At 35.3% G+C, this 14,979-nt stretch overlaps 1 protein-coding gene across 1 annotated transcript; it reads left to right on the top strand.

Moving 5' to 3' along the window:
* Positions 1-4,275: 4,275 nt before the first annotated feature.
* LOC104219049 (putative pentatricopeptide repeat-containing protein At1g12700, mitochondrial) lies at positions 4,276-10,176 on the top strand. The gene is made up of 4 exons (XM_009769687.2): positions 4,276-6,251; positions 6,389-6,517; positions 6,610-6,914; positions 9,434-10,176. Exon 1 carries the CDS (start codon positions 4,345-4,347, stop codon positions 6,127-6,129), a length of 1,785 nt encoding a protein of 594 aa, XP_009767989.2. The 5' UTR covers positions 4,276-4,344; the 3' UTR covers positions 6,130-6,251; positions 6,389-6,517; positions 6,610-6,914; positions 9,434-10,176.
* The last annotated feature ends 4,803 nt before the right edge of the window (positions 10,177-14,979 follow it).

Genomic DNA, 14,979 nt, shown 5'->3' on the forward strand with positions numbered 1-14,979 from the left:
TAATATCCATGGTAAAAATGAAAAAAAAACAAAGCAATTTAACAAAGACGATACACAAACCGTTCATATGCTCACATTTACTTTAAGCATGCAGTAATTAAACATAGAATAAACATTTTTAACACAACAACAAAAAATTGCATTGTTGACATTCATCAATATCGAATATTCTCATTTTTTGCCTTGAACCATAATATGCAAAACGAATGAAATGAAACAAAGGACGAAGAACACTAACCTTCGAACCTTGACAATCCTAGAACGACAAACAGTGCCTCCTACGGAACTCGAACCTGACCTTACTCGACGAGGAACAATGTCGAAACCTCGGACAAACACCTCGACGTACCGGACCTCGACGAACCAAAGACGACCTCGATGGAAAGCTCGGACCCAAAACTGTCAACGCCCAGAGATGTGGGCTGTTGTTGATTGTTTTTCGACGCAGCAGGCCAATACGAGGGGATGGAGCAGAAGGGGTCGAGGGATAGTGACGATGTAGCAGTGGTTCCGACGAGGAAGCAGCAGCTACTGCTTGATAGCAGCTGGGGCGTGGGGGGTCGTCTGTGGGTTTGGCTAGTGAGGAAGATGATGGGGAGTTGGTTGCGTTTGGACGTGGAGATGGGACGATAGGGCTGGACGATGCAGCAGCGATAGCTGCTGCTTGACGGGTGGTTGCTGGAGGCGGAAGCAGGTGGTTAGGGTGGTTGACGGGCCTGTTTGGTGGTGGTTCCGACGTCGTTGGGTCGTCGACTTGTGGTGGTCGCAAGGTGGGTTTTTGGGTAGGGTTTCGTTCGTTCTTCTTCTTTTCTTGAGGAAGAAGATGAACAGTGATCGCCGGGTTTAATGGAGGATCGCCGGACTAGTTGGATGGAGCTAGGAGGAGGAGGAGTGGTCGCGCGGGCGGTGACGACGATGGAGGTGGTGTTTGGGTGGTGCTCCGTTAGGGTTTTGTTCTCTTCTCTTCAGGAAGGAGAAGATGAACAGTGTTTTCTTCTTTCAAAAATTTCAAAGTCCCCCCCTTTCAGCAAAATGTCCGTGTATTTGATACCCCATGCCAAGAAAAATGAGCCCCACGCGTGGTGGGGTTCAAGGTTTGTGTCCTCCACGCGTGGTGGGGTTCCCCGTGTACGGTGTTCCGTCCGTGTTCCCCATGCGTGGTGGACTCGGATTATTATGGGCTAGGTCCGAAAATTAGGCCTAAAAGCGGGTAAGTTAAAACCCAAATATTATTCTTTTGCCCGGACCCGAGAATAAGAACACGACGTTGTTCGACTAATCCTATGTAAGCAAAGTAACTACCAAAAATAAGACTAATATTTAAAACAAAACTATATCTTTTTTTTTTAAAAATATTTTTTCAAGATTTAAAATAGCTATAAAATATTAATAAAACTATATATATTATTTTTTTTGTAATTTTCGTTTTTATATAAAGATAAAATATAAAGTAATATTTTTTTTTGTATTTTTCAAAATTAAAATGACTACAAAACATTAATAGAACTATATTTTTTGGTGATTTTCGAAATTATATAAAGTACATTTTTTTTTTTGTATTTTTTCAAGTTTATGAGAAATACATAAACTAAAATTTATATATATATTTTTTGTAATTTTTCTTTTTGCGACGAAATAAAGTAAAATAGTCAAAATAGCTATATTAGACCTAAATTCACATATTCACGCTAAAAATGTGAAAATTCTCGGGGAGGGTCAAAAATCATGTGTCTACAGTAGTAATATAAAGATATTCAATCTTTTCATCATTTGTAGTCTCAATATGATAACCATTTTGGTGAATATCTTTGAAACTTAATAAGTTTCTTTGAGATTTACTACAATATAGTACTTCATCAATAGCCAAATTTGTTCCTCTTGGTAGTAATAAATTGGCTCTTTCAGAACCTTCAATTAATCTTGTACTACCGGATATTGTATTAACATTCGCTTCTTTCATTACCAAATAAGAGAAATATCTTTTATAGTGTGTGTTGTAGCACTATCCAGAAGACATATATCATCTTTATTAATCTTGAGTCCAACTGAAGACTGGAGAATATTCATATTCTTCATAAAAAAATTATAATACATCATAAGAAATATGAAAGACAAGCGAAAAAAAAACATTAAGAAATACATTAGGAATGTAGAAACTAGCAACACATGATGCATTAGGAAAATACACTCAAGAAAAATAAACTAGTTGCAAACATAAAAATAACAACTTTTATAGCTTCATTCCCCAGTAAGATGATTAGTTCTTCAGTCAATATCCTCAAAGAAGTCTCCAACTTCTAAATGAGTAATATTTGTTAGGCCTTCAAAATCATCATCTTTATATGCAAGATGTGCCTTAGAATCATATTTATTTGAGGGACCTGCTTCATCATCATTATTTTGAAAGGTCAAGTGTGCCTCCACATTATTTTCTTTTTTCTTGAGGGAGGCTTGATAAAGTTTGACAAAATGTTCTGGCGTACGATAAATGCGTGCCCAATGACCTCTCATACCACATCGGTGACACATACTAGCTTTACCTTTTGAATGATTAATTTGAGAACCTTTATTGTTCTCCAATTTATTTCCACCATAATGACGATAATTGTTTCGCCCCCTGCCACGTCCACGTTTACGACCATGTCCACGACCACGGTAATTATTTTGTTTTCTTTCAAACTTATCATATGTTGCTACAACATTCACTTCCGGAAATGGAACTGACCCGGTGGGACGAGCTTCATGATTTTTCATTAATAGAGTATTATTCTACTCATCCACAAGTAGGCATGTGATTAACTCAGAATATTTCTTAAAACCTTTTTCACGGTATTGTTGTTGTAGCACCACATTTGAAACGTGAAAAGTAGAAAATATTTTTTCCAATAAGTCCCCATCTGTGATAGTGTCTCCACATAATTTTAATAGAGAACTTACTTTAAAGATAGCAGAATTATACTCACTTACGGTTTTAAAGTCTTGCAACCTTAAATGTATCCACTCATACCGAGCTTTCGGTAATACCGTAAGTTTTAGGTGGTCATATCGATCCTTCAAATTAATCCATAATTCAAGTGGATCTTTTACGGTTAAATATTCAGTTTTTAACCCTTCATGTAGATGATGACGAAGGAAAATCATGGCCTTCGCTTTATCCTGATTTGATGCTTCATTTCCTTGTATAATAGTATTTCCAAGACCTTTAGCGTCAAGGTGAATTTCAGCATCAAGAACCCATGATAAATAGTTCCTTCCGGTGATGTCAAGTGCCACAAATTCAAGTTTTGATAAATTTGACATAGTGAAAACTATCATAAAAGATGAATAAGTTAGAGAAATAATTATAATAATAAACAATTAATGAAAACAAAACGATTAAGGTAAAAGAAATGAAAATAGAGCTATATCATGTTAACAATCTACTATTTCATTTTATTCTTGCCATAAAGTAGAAATTACATACTTGTTTCATTTCACTTTATATTATTGATATATATGTGTTAATAGAATTGAACGTGACTAACATTATTTATATGTTCCAATAAATATAAAGTAATTAAAAAATTATTGCTTGTCAATTCATTTCTCACAGTTCTTCAAAATGCCTTAAAGATATGTTTTGATCCAGGGAGTCCATGACATTAGTGCATAGCTAGTTTGATGACTTTGAGGTCCTCTAAGAGTTGAGCACGGAAGGAAATAGTTATTTAATCACTGCAATGTACTTAAACTATTTAAGATGCCCAAGCGCACAAGTAATCTGCAAACAGTGAGCATATGATATGTACTGCCATAAATAAGATGATTATAATGATACATACCTTAATAAAATATGGCTCAACTTAGCGGGAGTTAAGAATAAAATTAGAGCTTCGTGCTGATAACGTGTTATAAAATAAAAGCAATGCAGTAAAATGTAAACAAGAAGAGATAGAGAGAATGAAGAAGCGTTTTCTTCTTTCACTTTGGTGTAATTTTTCATTGCAATTACATGACCTTTTATATGCATTAAAAGTAAAGATGATGGACATAAAATAGAAAATTTAATCTTTAAGTTATTCACAACAACATAGACATCCAATGTAGTATCCAATGTAGTATCCAAAGTAGTATACAATGTACAAACTATTCATAACATGAATATATATTTTAGTGTTAGATTTTTTTTTATATTTTAGTTATAAATATTTTTAACCAAGTTTTATTTCCTCGTTGAAAATACTAAAATATAAATGATACTTGAAACCAGTCAAAATTTTGAATTTTTGACTAGCTTTCACTGCAAAATTTGAGTATCCTAAAATTAGGGCACATTTCACTGGAGAATTGCTTTCGCCATTGAAGATGACGAGAATTTCTCTGCTGCGTTACTTTTGCAAAGATATCTCATGCTTTGCTATTTCACGCCCTTGTTCGGCAATAACAATCAGAGATTATTCTTCTTCTCAGAGCAACACATCTATTTCTTCGGCAAAGGGTAAATGCAGGTTTGATAACGTCAAGTGCGTAGATGATGCCGTGAGTCTTTTCCGTCGAATGGTAAGAACGCAGCCTCTTCCTTCGGTTTTTGACTTCTCGAAATTATTAAAGACTATGGTAAATATGAAGCATTACTCTGCTGTTCTTTCCATTTTTCGACAAATGCTGAAATTAGGCATCCCAATTAATGATTTTATCTTGAATATAGCAATTAACAGTTATTGCCTAATTCATCGATCTGACTGCGGATTTTCAGTGTTAGCCATTTACTTGAAGAGTGGCATTCCATTTGATGTCGTCACCTTTAGCACCCTGCTAAGGGGTCTCTTTGCAGAAAATAAGATAAAAGATGCGGTTAACTTGTTCAAAATGTTGGTGAGAGAGAATATTTGTGAGCCTAATGAATTCATGTATTCAATTGTCATGAATGGGCTTAGCAAAAGGGGTCATACTCAAAAAACTTTCGATTTGCTTAGGGTAATGGAGCAAGGAAGCACTAAGCCCAATGCATACATCTATAGCATTGTTATAGATGCCCTATGCAAAGATAGGATGTTAGATGCTGCTATTAGCCTTTTTGAAGAGATGAAACAAAAAGGCATTCCTCCAAACGTTGTCACATATAGTTCATTGATTGATGGTTTCTGTAAGTTTGGTCAGTGGGAAAAGGTTAGGACTTTGTTCTCTGAAATGGTAAATCTTAAGATTTATCCAAATGTGCACACCTTGACTATAGTGACTGATGGACTTTGCAAAGAAGGGAAAGTTGAAGATGCTGAGGAGGTAATGAGACATATGATTGGAAAAGGTATAGAGCCAGATGTGATCACCTACAATGTAATAATTGATGGATATTGCTTGCGCGGTCAAATGGATAGTGCAAGGAGACTTTTTGATTCAATGATAGGTAAGAGCATTAAGCCTGGCATTGTTAGCTTTAACACTTTAATAAATGGATACTGTAAGAACAATAAATTGGATGATGCCATGGATTTGTTTCATGAAATTTCTCGAAACAGATTGGAACCTAGCATTGTTACCTACAATACTATCTTGCAAAGTCTATTTGAAGTTGGAAGGATTGATTTTGCGCAAAAATTCTTTGTTGAGATGCTATCTATAGGGCTCAAACCTGATTTATGCACTAATCGCATTTTGCTCAGTGGTTATTTCCAAAATGGGCTACTTGAGAAAGCTATATCGCTATTTCATGAGTTGGAAGTAAAGAGAGAAGATACTGATATTGAACTTTATAATATTCTAATTAATGGATTGTGCAAACATGGCCTGTTCGACAAAGCTCGTGTTATTTTTGAGAAGCTTTCTCTAATTGGATTGTTTCCTAATGTGATGACATACAATATAATTATAAAGGGATTTTGTCTAGAAGGATTCTTAGATGAAGCTAAAAATATGCTAAGAATAATGGAGGAGAATGGTTGTTCGCCAAACAATTTCACCTACAATGTTATTCTACGAGGATTCCTCAAGTTTAGCAAAATCAATGAAATGACAACTTTTTTGAAGGAAATGACCGAAAGGGACTTCTCATTTGATGCAAGTACCGTAGAGTTACTAATAGATGTTATAGCGAAGGATCCTTCTTTGCTTAACATGATACCACAGTTTCACTCGGGAAGTAAGAAATGAATATTTATTTCACTTGGCTTATTCTGCTATACTTGCGAAAGAAATCAGATCAATGGAATTGTGGAAGCTGAAAGAATGGCAATTAGCACACCGTGAGCTTTCCAAGCAAGCTTATTGAGGAGGTACATCAGTTCTAATATTTGATTGTTATGCCACTCTGCTTTAACTTGGAAATCATGTTTTATTGCACTCTTAATATGAGAAATGATGTGAGTTTCCTTATGTATACACATTATAAGTCCAGGAATTATATTTTCAGATGAGAAGCTTCTTCTTGTGTTCCATGAGGGAGTGAAGCATGGTGCTGGGAATACTTCTTCTCCAGGAAATAATACCTTTCACAGATTTTAAAGCTAGGAAATCTTCGACTACAATACAAGGCTAACAAGTTCGTTTTATATCTACTAGTGCAGTTATTTATTTTAATGTTGTTATGGTTTATGTGTGTATATTAATTTTTTATATCGCTGACTATTGAAGGGTCTCAGAGGAATGATATGTCAAGTATATCACAGAGGAAATCAGCAAAGTAGTCAAACTCCAGGAAGAGCTAGACACCTACGTTGACTGATGTTTTGTTGATTTATAGATTTTAGACTTGCTATCAAATTGCTCTGGCTATTAAGGATGAGGTTGAAGTTCTTGAAAAGACTAGCTTTAACGTTGACTGATGAAGCTGCTTTAAGAGAGGGTTTGCTCTTAGGAAGACGGAGGAGGCTTTCTACTTGAATTGGGTTTTACATTCATTCAGGATAACCGACTGTCATGTTCAAGACACTACCCAGGTTGATATTTACTTTAGTCAAATGATAATTATCTGTCAAACGACAACATATCCAGTAAAATCCCACTAATAATTATCTGTCAAAGTCTTCAAAAAAAAATCGTCTATTGTGCTTAGCTGCTTATTCAGAAGTCTCTTCCTACATCAGAATTTTTATCTTAGGTAGCCCATGCATTTTCCCACTAAACTAGCTTCTAAAATTCATGCACCCTTCACTCAAAGAACATGACGAGAAAAAGGATAAGAACATGACTTAGACGAGTTTAAGGAATAGCTGCTTATTTAGAAGTTTCTTCCTACATCAGAATTTCTATCTTAGGTAGCCTATGCATTTCCCCACTAAACTAGCTTCTAAAATTCATGCACCTTCACTCAAAGAACATGACGAAAAAAAGGATAAGAATATGAATTAGACGAGTTTATGGAATGTAATGTTTCCCCACATTTCTGAAAGATAAACATGATGTCCAACAGTATTGTAATGTTTCCCCACATTTCTGAAAGATAAACATGATGTCCAACAGTATTGTAAGTAGGGGACTGAAAGATTCATAAGCCACTTTACATGTGTGAAATTGGTTCTTTCTTTCCAATATTTGTCCAGTAAAGCCAAATGTTGCATAGAACCGGGAGGTGTTTTGTTTTTATTGGGGAAGTTTTTTTAAGGTAATATTTGTCTTCTTTGTCCCAGGGCTTTGGTTCAGTAGTAAGATCGCAACACGTGATATTAGTTGCAGTTACTGCCGAAATACTTTGGTAGTTAAGTGAAGATAGGTAGAGGGGTGGGTCATTATCCACCAGGTTTCGAACCGTGGGTCACGTCACCCTTGCAGATTTCTCGGTTATGAAAAAGTAGTATTTCTGTTCTTTGACATGGTTCTAATCATTTTTTCCATTTATTGTGACAGATTGCTCTTGGGGGGGGGGGGGTTGGCAAACCTGCGGGTCGGATATGGACGGGTCGAAAACAGGTCAAGTAAAAATGGATAAAATATCCGACCCACCCCAATACAGATAAAAATGGCTTAACCGACGGATAATATGCTTAACCATATCATCTATTGTTTCTTACCCAAGTCTTGTTTCTATATTTCTTAACTCCATCAAAGTGAAGCTTCATAGATATACGAATATCATCTTTGTATTATAGATGTTATACCTTGTTTTTTTTAACTTGGAATTGAGATAAAATTTAAATTCCTATTTTGATTGCAGATTCAGCTTATGTTTTCCACGACATGTTGAGATTAATATTCTAGAAACATTAACAAGAGAAAATTTTGCAAAATTTCCAAGAACCTCAGGAAAATTCTAAAATAATTGATTGAGTTATGACTTAAAAGCTCAAAACCAAGTTTTGTTTGCACTTTATTTGACAAAATAGTGATTATGTTTCCATATCATTAGAATATTCAAGGAATCCTTTTTGTTTAACTTATGTAATACCCTGCATGAACTATGGTAATTATATGTATTAGTGAGATTAGCTAATTACTGATATGTAGGTAGGGTAGGTGGCATTTGGGGTGAGGCTGGGGTGGACGTAGCATTGGATAGCTTTAGAAAATGATTGGAGGGGCTGGTGATGATCCATTCTTGACCCGTGGTTATCCATTTGCTAAAGCGGATAATGTGGATATGATCCATATTTTATCCGCGAAGAATAAATCAATTATACGACGATGACATGGACGGATACTTACAAATTTTATCCATTTTGCCAGCTCTAGCTCTGGCTAACAATGAAGTTGAACTTGGTTGTACATTCATTCTGGATAACCAACTTCGGTGTTCAAGACACTACCCGGGTCGATATTTACTCTAGTCCTCATTTTCCAAGTCAAACGATTATAATTTTCTGTCAAAGTCTTGTTCTTCAAAAAAGAAAATATCTCTATCGAAGTATATTGTGCTTAACTACTTCTTCAGAAGTTTCTTCCGACATCAGAATTTCTATCTTAGGTAGTCTATGTATGTTCCTACTAAACCAGCCTCTGAAATTCATGCACCCTTTCCCCAAAGGACAGGACGAGAAAAGGAAAAGGATAAGAACAAGAATTAGACAAGCTTACGGAACATAATATTTCTGAAAGTTAACATGATGCCTAACAGTATTGCAAGAAGGGGATCGAAAGATTATAAGCACCTTCATGTATGTGAAATTTGTTCTTTCTTTCCAGTAGTTGTCCAGTAATTCTAAGAGCTGGATAATCGGGAGATGTTTTGTGTTTTTGGGGAAGTTCTTCGTTTAAGCCTTTAAGGTAGTATTTTTCTTCTTTGTCCACTGGGCTTTGGTTTAGTAGTAAGAGCGCAATGCATGATGTTAGTCACACGTCACGTGTTCGAACCTTACTGCAAACAAAACTTTGGTGTTTAAGTGAAGAAATTTAGAGGGGCAGTTCATTTTCCACCGAGTTGCAAACCATGCATTAGCTGACCCTCGGGGATTTCTCGATTAAATAAAAAAGTAGGTTTTCTTCTTTTATGTGTTTCTAATCATCTTTGCCATTTTTTTGACAGATTCACTCACATGTGCTATTCAAACTTCAATGACATGAGCTGTTCCATTACGGACATGGATGCTAACGTGTTCACCATCAAAGAATTCCAGGTCTGATGAGAAGCTTCTTTCTGTGGTCCGCAGGGGAGTGAAGTACAGTGCTGGATTATACGCATCCATTCGCCAAAGATTGAATCAACAGTAGAAATAGCTGACAGAATCAGCAAAATGCTTGCAATCCTTGATGCCAACATCCTCTGAGTCAACCCCGTTGGTGGCCTTAAGATGTCCAAGCATACTGAAGTTAAGTCTGACTCAGCAACATGGTAATTGCTACTAAGCTCCCCCTTGCACAGTTGACCAACACCAAGTGAGCTTGAATTACCTTAATTGATCCAACGAGAAGTCTGTTTGAAATTGCACATGCAGAAACCAAAATTACCTGGTTATAACAGGGTCTGACTGTACAAATCCATTCCAAATGAGGTCTTCCCCGAGGGTACTGTTGTGCTTCCTATTGGTGAAGATAAGTGGGTCGCGCTGAACTAGGAATTCCCCAATGAGAAGTGTAGCGCCTAATTATGTATTACAGCAGAGGCATGTTACTTACGTATATCGTCCTCTTAAACATAGAGGATGAACTGAAACAAGGTGACTCTAGTTACTATCTATTTAAGGAACTTTCAGAAATATTTTCTGAAAAACAAAAGTGCTGTTGTGGAAGTTAAATGGCTATTAATATGATATTAACAGTTTAATTCTTTGTTTATTCCCCTAGTTATTCCTTTGTTCTGTTTATTTGTGATTGCTGTCTCCTTTATGATTAGGTGAACAAAGCATGACTTTGGTGCTGGACATCCCTCCTGTTCCTACTGTTGTTCTAGTCTAATTTTACACACTCTCTCTCTCTTGTGTAGAGATACACATTGGCTGTACCATATAAAAAATCTTTTGCATGCTATTATAGAGCAGATTTAACTTTTCAGGTTATTCTTGCTACGCTTGTATTGGAGACAGACCTAAGTTGCGCGGACTCTTCGATTTTGGTGCCGTCCCTGTCCCGATACGAGATGGGAACGGGAACGGGAGCGGGATACGTTCCGGATACGGTCAACTGACTTCGGACACTTTGACCGGAGTCCATCGACAAATTTGGGAGAAAAATTGAGATTTTGATTTCTCAAAATAAAAAATAAAACAGATTTAGGAGATTGAAAGAATAATGTCCATCTTGGAGAATGAAAGATTGAATTCTACAATATTCATGTAAGTTTTTCACAAAATATCTTTCAAAATTTACAATATTTTTATAGCTCTATTTTTTTATTAGCCGAATCCCGCACCCATATCCATATCCGGATCCGCACCCTTGAATCTTAAAATTTAGATTTTGCCGACCGAAGCTATGAAAATTATGAAGAAGATAACAACTATACGAGTTCTTATACCGTCGCTTCAATATTATATAATATAACAGGATCATTACAAGAACAACACCAAAGATTTAGGTGAAAAGTGTCAGTGTTCTTCTTGAACCAACTTTAAAGATGGCACAAAATTTTCATATGGAGAGGATGAAGTTTGTAGTGTATATATATACAGAAAATCAATCCTCAAAGAGAACTTTCATGAGACGCTTATGCATATTCCTTAACTAGTTTTGCATTACTTTGATAAACCTTTTTCTTCCAGCTAAAGGAATTTCTTGCACACACACACAAAAAAAAAAAAAAAAAATAAAATAAAATAAAAGAGGAACTCCTAAAAAGAAAACCTGAAGTTGGTATTCTTAGCCTAGGCGGACTCAGGATTTTAAGCTTATGAGTTCGGAATTTTAATTATTTTAAGTTATTGAGTTCTAAAATTAATAATTTATATATATTCAATAGAGTTTTTTTATGACAAATACAAAATTCAAACCAAAGCTATTGGGTTCGGCCGAACCCACTCCCGACACTCGCCCGCTCCTGATTCTTCGTGCATGGAGAAGAGAGTTTCTTATTGTTGGACTTCATCTTTGGCATGAGGGACTTTATGTGAATGACATGTGTATTATGAATGCGGTATGTTTAGATCACAGTAGGGCTGTCAAATTTGGCCCAAGCCCAAATGACCCACCCAACCCGTCCAAGGTTGGGTTGGTTATTGACCCGCCCATTTATTGAACTTAACCCATCTTAACCCAATTCATTTCAACCCATTTAAAGTTGGGCTAATTTTTAGCCCAAATTGATCCATGAGTAAATTTGTCAAAATATCTTAGAAATAATTTTATTTTTTGTTTAATATTTTAAATATGACCATAACAAAAGCAAAAAAGCCTTATTTAGTAATTATACAATTTATAAGAAAATAACACATATTAACTAAAGTTTAATAAGAGTTGGGCGGGTTGGGTTATGACCCGAATTTTAACCCATCTTGACCCAACCCATCTTAGCCCAAGTAACTTTTGGACGGGTCGATTCAATCCATTTTAACCCGCCCAAAATTGACCCAACACGCCCATTTGACACCCCTAGATCACAGTAAAATGTGTAAGTATGGAAAAAAAAAAAAAAGTAATTGCGTTGAAACATTCTTATTCTGACTTAGCTCGATTTTTGAAATATTGAGCTACGAGTTTAAGAGGACTTTGGCGTGAAATCATCCTATGATTACTGAGATAACGATTCTAAAACCATATTTTTTTGGAGTGTATTAGCTATAGTTGGATATACATGATTATGGTTGATCAAAAGATTTACCTAAAATTAATAATAAATAATAAGTAATTGCCCATATTATGGAATAATGGCATATATCATACGTAAAATCATTATAGTCGCGATGAATACAAAAAAATTACTATTCTCTCCGGTTCACAATAAGTGACCAATTTGTTTTTGGCACGACCATTAAGAAAATACTAAATTCTATACAAAAATACATAGTTTGGCTAAATTACCCTTAATTAAATATTTAATGTGAGGAGTAAGAATTTTTTTTAGGAATATGTACATAAGGGTAATTTTGTAGAAACAAATTGAAGTTTTTCTTGATTATATAATAGACACTTATTTTGGACCAACATAAAAAAAATAAATTGATCACTTATTGTGAACCGGAGGGAGTAGGTAATTTCTTTAAGATCTACTTAACCATTTATTACTAATTGTCAGTGGCTTTTTTAGTACTTATGCGGTTATGCCATCAATTACAAGTATAAAATGTGAGAAGTACGAGACTTGAGGGATTGACCTTTTTTTAAAAAAAAATTGTGCAAGTACATGTGTCAATTTAGATATTTTGCTTGTTAAAAAAAAGAGCAATTATTCTATACTTGTTATAAAATAATAAAAGAAGAAGAAGAGCATTGTAGAGAAAAGTAGAGAGAGAATTTTTATTGATTTGGGATGAATTACAATGGAATATGACCCCTCTATTTATAGGGAGAGAATGACTTAGCCACCAAGTAAAATCTCTACAGTCTCTCTAAAATATAGGCATTCACCTTAAATAAAGCTCTATTTATAACACTCCCCCTTTAATGTCTATTCAACAGATAATGTGTCTCGTTAAAACCTTAACTAAAATAAAACCCAGTGTGAAAAAAATTCTAGTAAACAAAAAAGAGTACACATATCTAACAATATGTCTTTTGGTTGCCCCGTTAAAAACCTTGCAAGGAAAATCCAGTGGGACAAAACTTTGTAAGGAAAAAAAGAATATAATGCATATTAACTCCCCCTGATGAGAGCATCAATTCACATCCTTGAGCCTTCACATCCCGATCTTGTACACTAGCTTCTTGAAGGTTGACGTCGGTAGATATTTGGTGAACAAATCAGCCATATTATCACTTGAACAAATTTGTTGCACATTGATATTCACCATTCTTTTGAAGATCATGCGTGAAAAATAATTTCGGTGAAATGTGCTTTGTACTGTCTATTTTTATGAATCATCCCTTCAATTGGGTATGCATGTTGCATTGTCTTCATACAAAAATATGGGTAGTTTGTCACACTTCAAATCACATTTGTCTCGAATAAGGTGTATTATAGACCTCAACCACACACATTCTCGACTTGCTGCATGAATAACAATTATCACAACATGATTAGATGAAGTAGCCACGATTGATTGCTTAGTAGATCACCAAGATATGGCAGTGCCTCCAGATGTAAACACATAGCCTCTTTGAGATCGAGCCTTGTATGGATCAGATAAATACCCAACATCGGCATAATCAACAAGATCGGAATTGCAATTATTGCCATAAAATAATCCCATATTGATTGTCCCTTTTAGACACAGCAATATGTGTTTGGTTCCATTCTAATGTCTCCTTATAGGAGCAGAGTTATATCTTGCTAAGACATTAACTGAAAAAGTTATGTCGGGCCTTCTAGTGTTAGCAAGATACATTAGTGCACCAATTGTACTAAGATATGGTACTTCAGGACCAAGTAGCTTTTCATTCTTTTCGTGAGGTCGGAATGGATCCTTATTCACATCAAGTGATCGAACAACCATCAGAGTACTTAATGGATGTGCTCCATCCATGTAAAACCGTTTCAATACCTTTTCTATGTAGGTAGATTGATGAACGAAAATTCCGTTTGCCAAATGTTCAATTTGCAAACCAAGATATAATTTTGTCTTTCTGAGATCTTTCATTTCGAATTTCTTCTTTAAATAATCAATTGCCATTTGGAATTCTATAGGAGTTCCAATAAGGTTTATGTCATCAGCATATACAAACACAACAAATTCTGATGTTGTTTTCTTTATACAAACACATGGGCAAATGACATCATTTATATAACTTTCTTTTAATAAATACTCACTAAGACGATTATACCACATTCGTTCTGATTGCTTTAGACCATACAAAGATCTTTGCAGTTGGATTGAAAACATTTTCCGGAACTTTGAATTATATGCGTTGGGCATTTTAAATCCCTCGAAAATTTTCATGTGTATCTCATTATCAAGTAAACCATAAAGGTAGGTGGTAGCCATATCCATTAAATATTTGTCAAGCTTTTTATGGACATCAAAACTAATGAGATAACGGAACGTTATAGCATCCATAACAGGTGAATATGTCTTTTCATAATCGACACCAAGCCTTTGTGAAAATTCTTGTGCAACAAGGTGTGCCTTATATCTTTGTACCTCATTTTTTCTCATTCCTCTTGCGTACAAAGATCCATTTATAGCCAACTGGCTTAACATTATTAGGTGTTTGGACTACAGGCCCAAAAACTTCACGTTTTGCTAGTGAATTCAACTCTAATTGGATTGCTTCTTTCTATTTTGGCCAATCACGTCTTTGTCGACATTCTCCAACAGATTGAGGTTCAAGATCTTCACTATCTTGCATAATACTAAATATAGTATTATATGCAAAGACATAATCCACCACTATATCCAATCGATTCAAATCTGTCTCAATATCGACTGGATTTATTGATAGTTCCTTATTTTCATGAGTCTAAGGCTCAGTGATTTCCTCATGAATCTCAGGATTGGTTAAATCGTGGATTTCTTCGTGAGACTCTTTCATAGTGTCATCTTG

The sequence above is a fragment of the Nicotiana sylvestris genome, chromosome 9 (genome assembly GCF_000393655.2).
Source record: "Nicotiana sylvestris chromosome 9, ASM39365v2, whole genome shotgun sequence".
Lineage (NCBI taxonomy): Eukaryota > Viridiplantae > Streptophyta > Magnoliopsida > Solanales > Solanaceae > Nicotiana > Nicotiana sylvestris.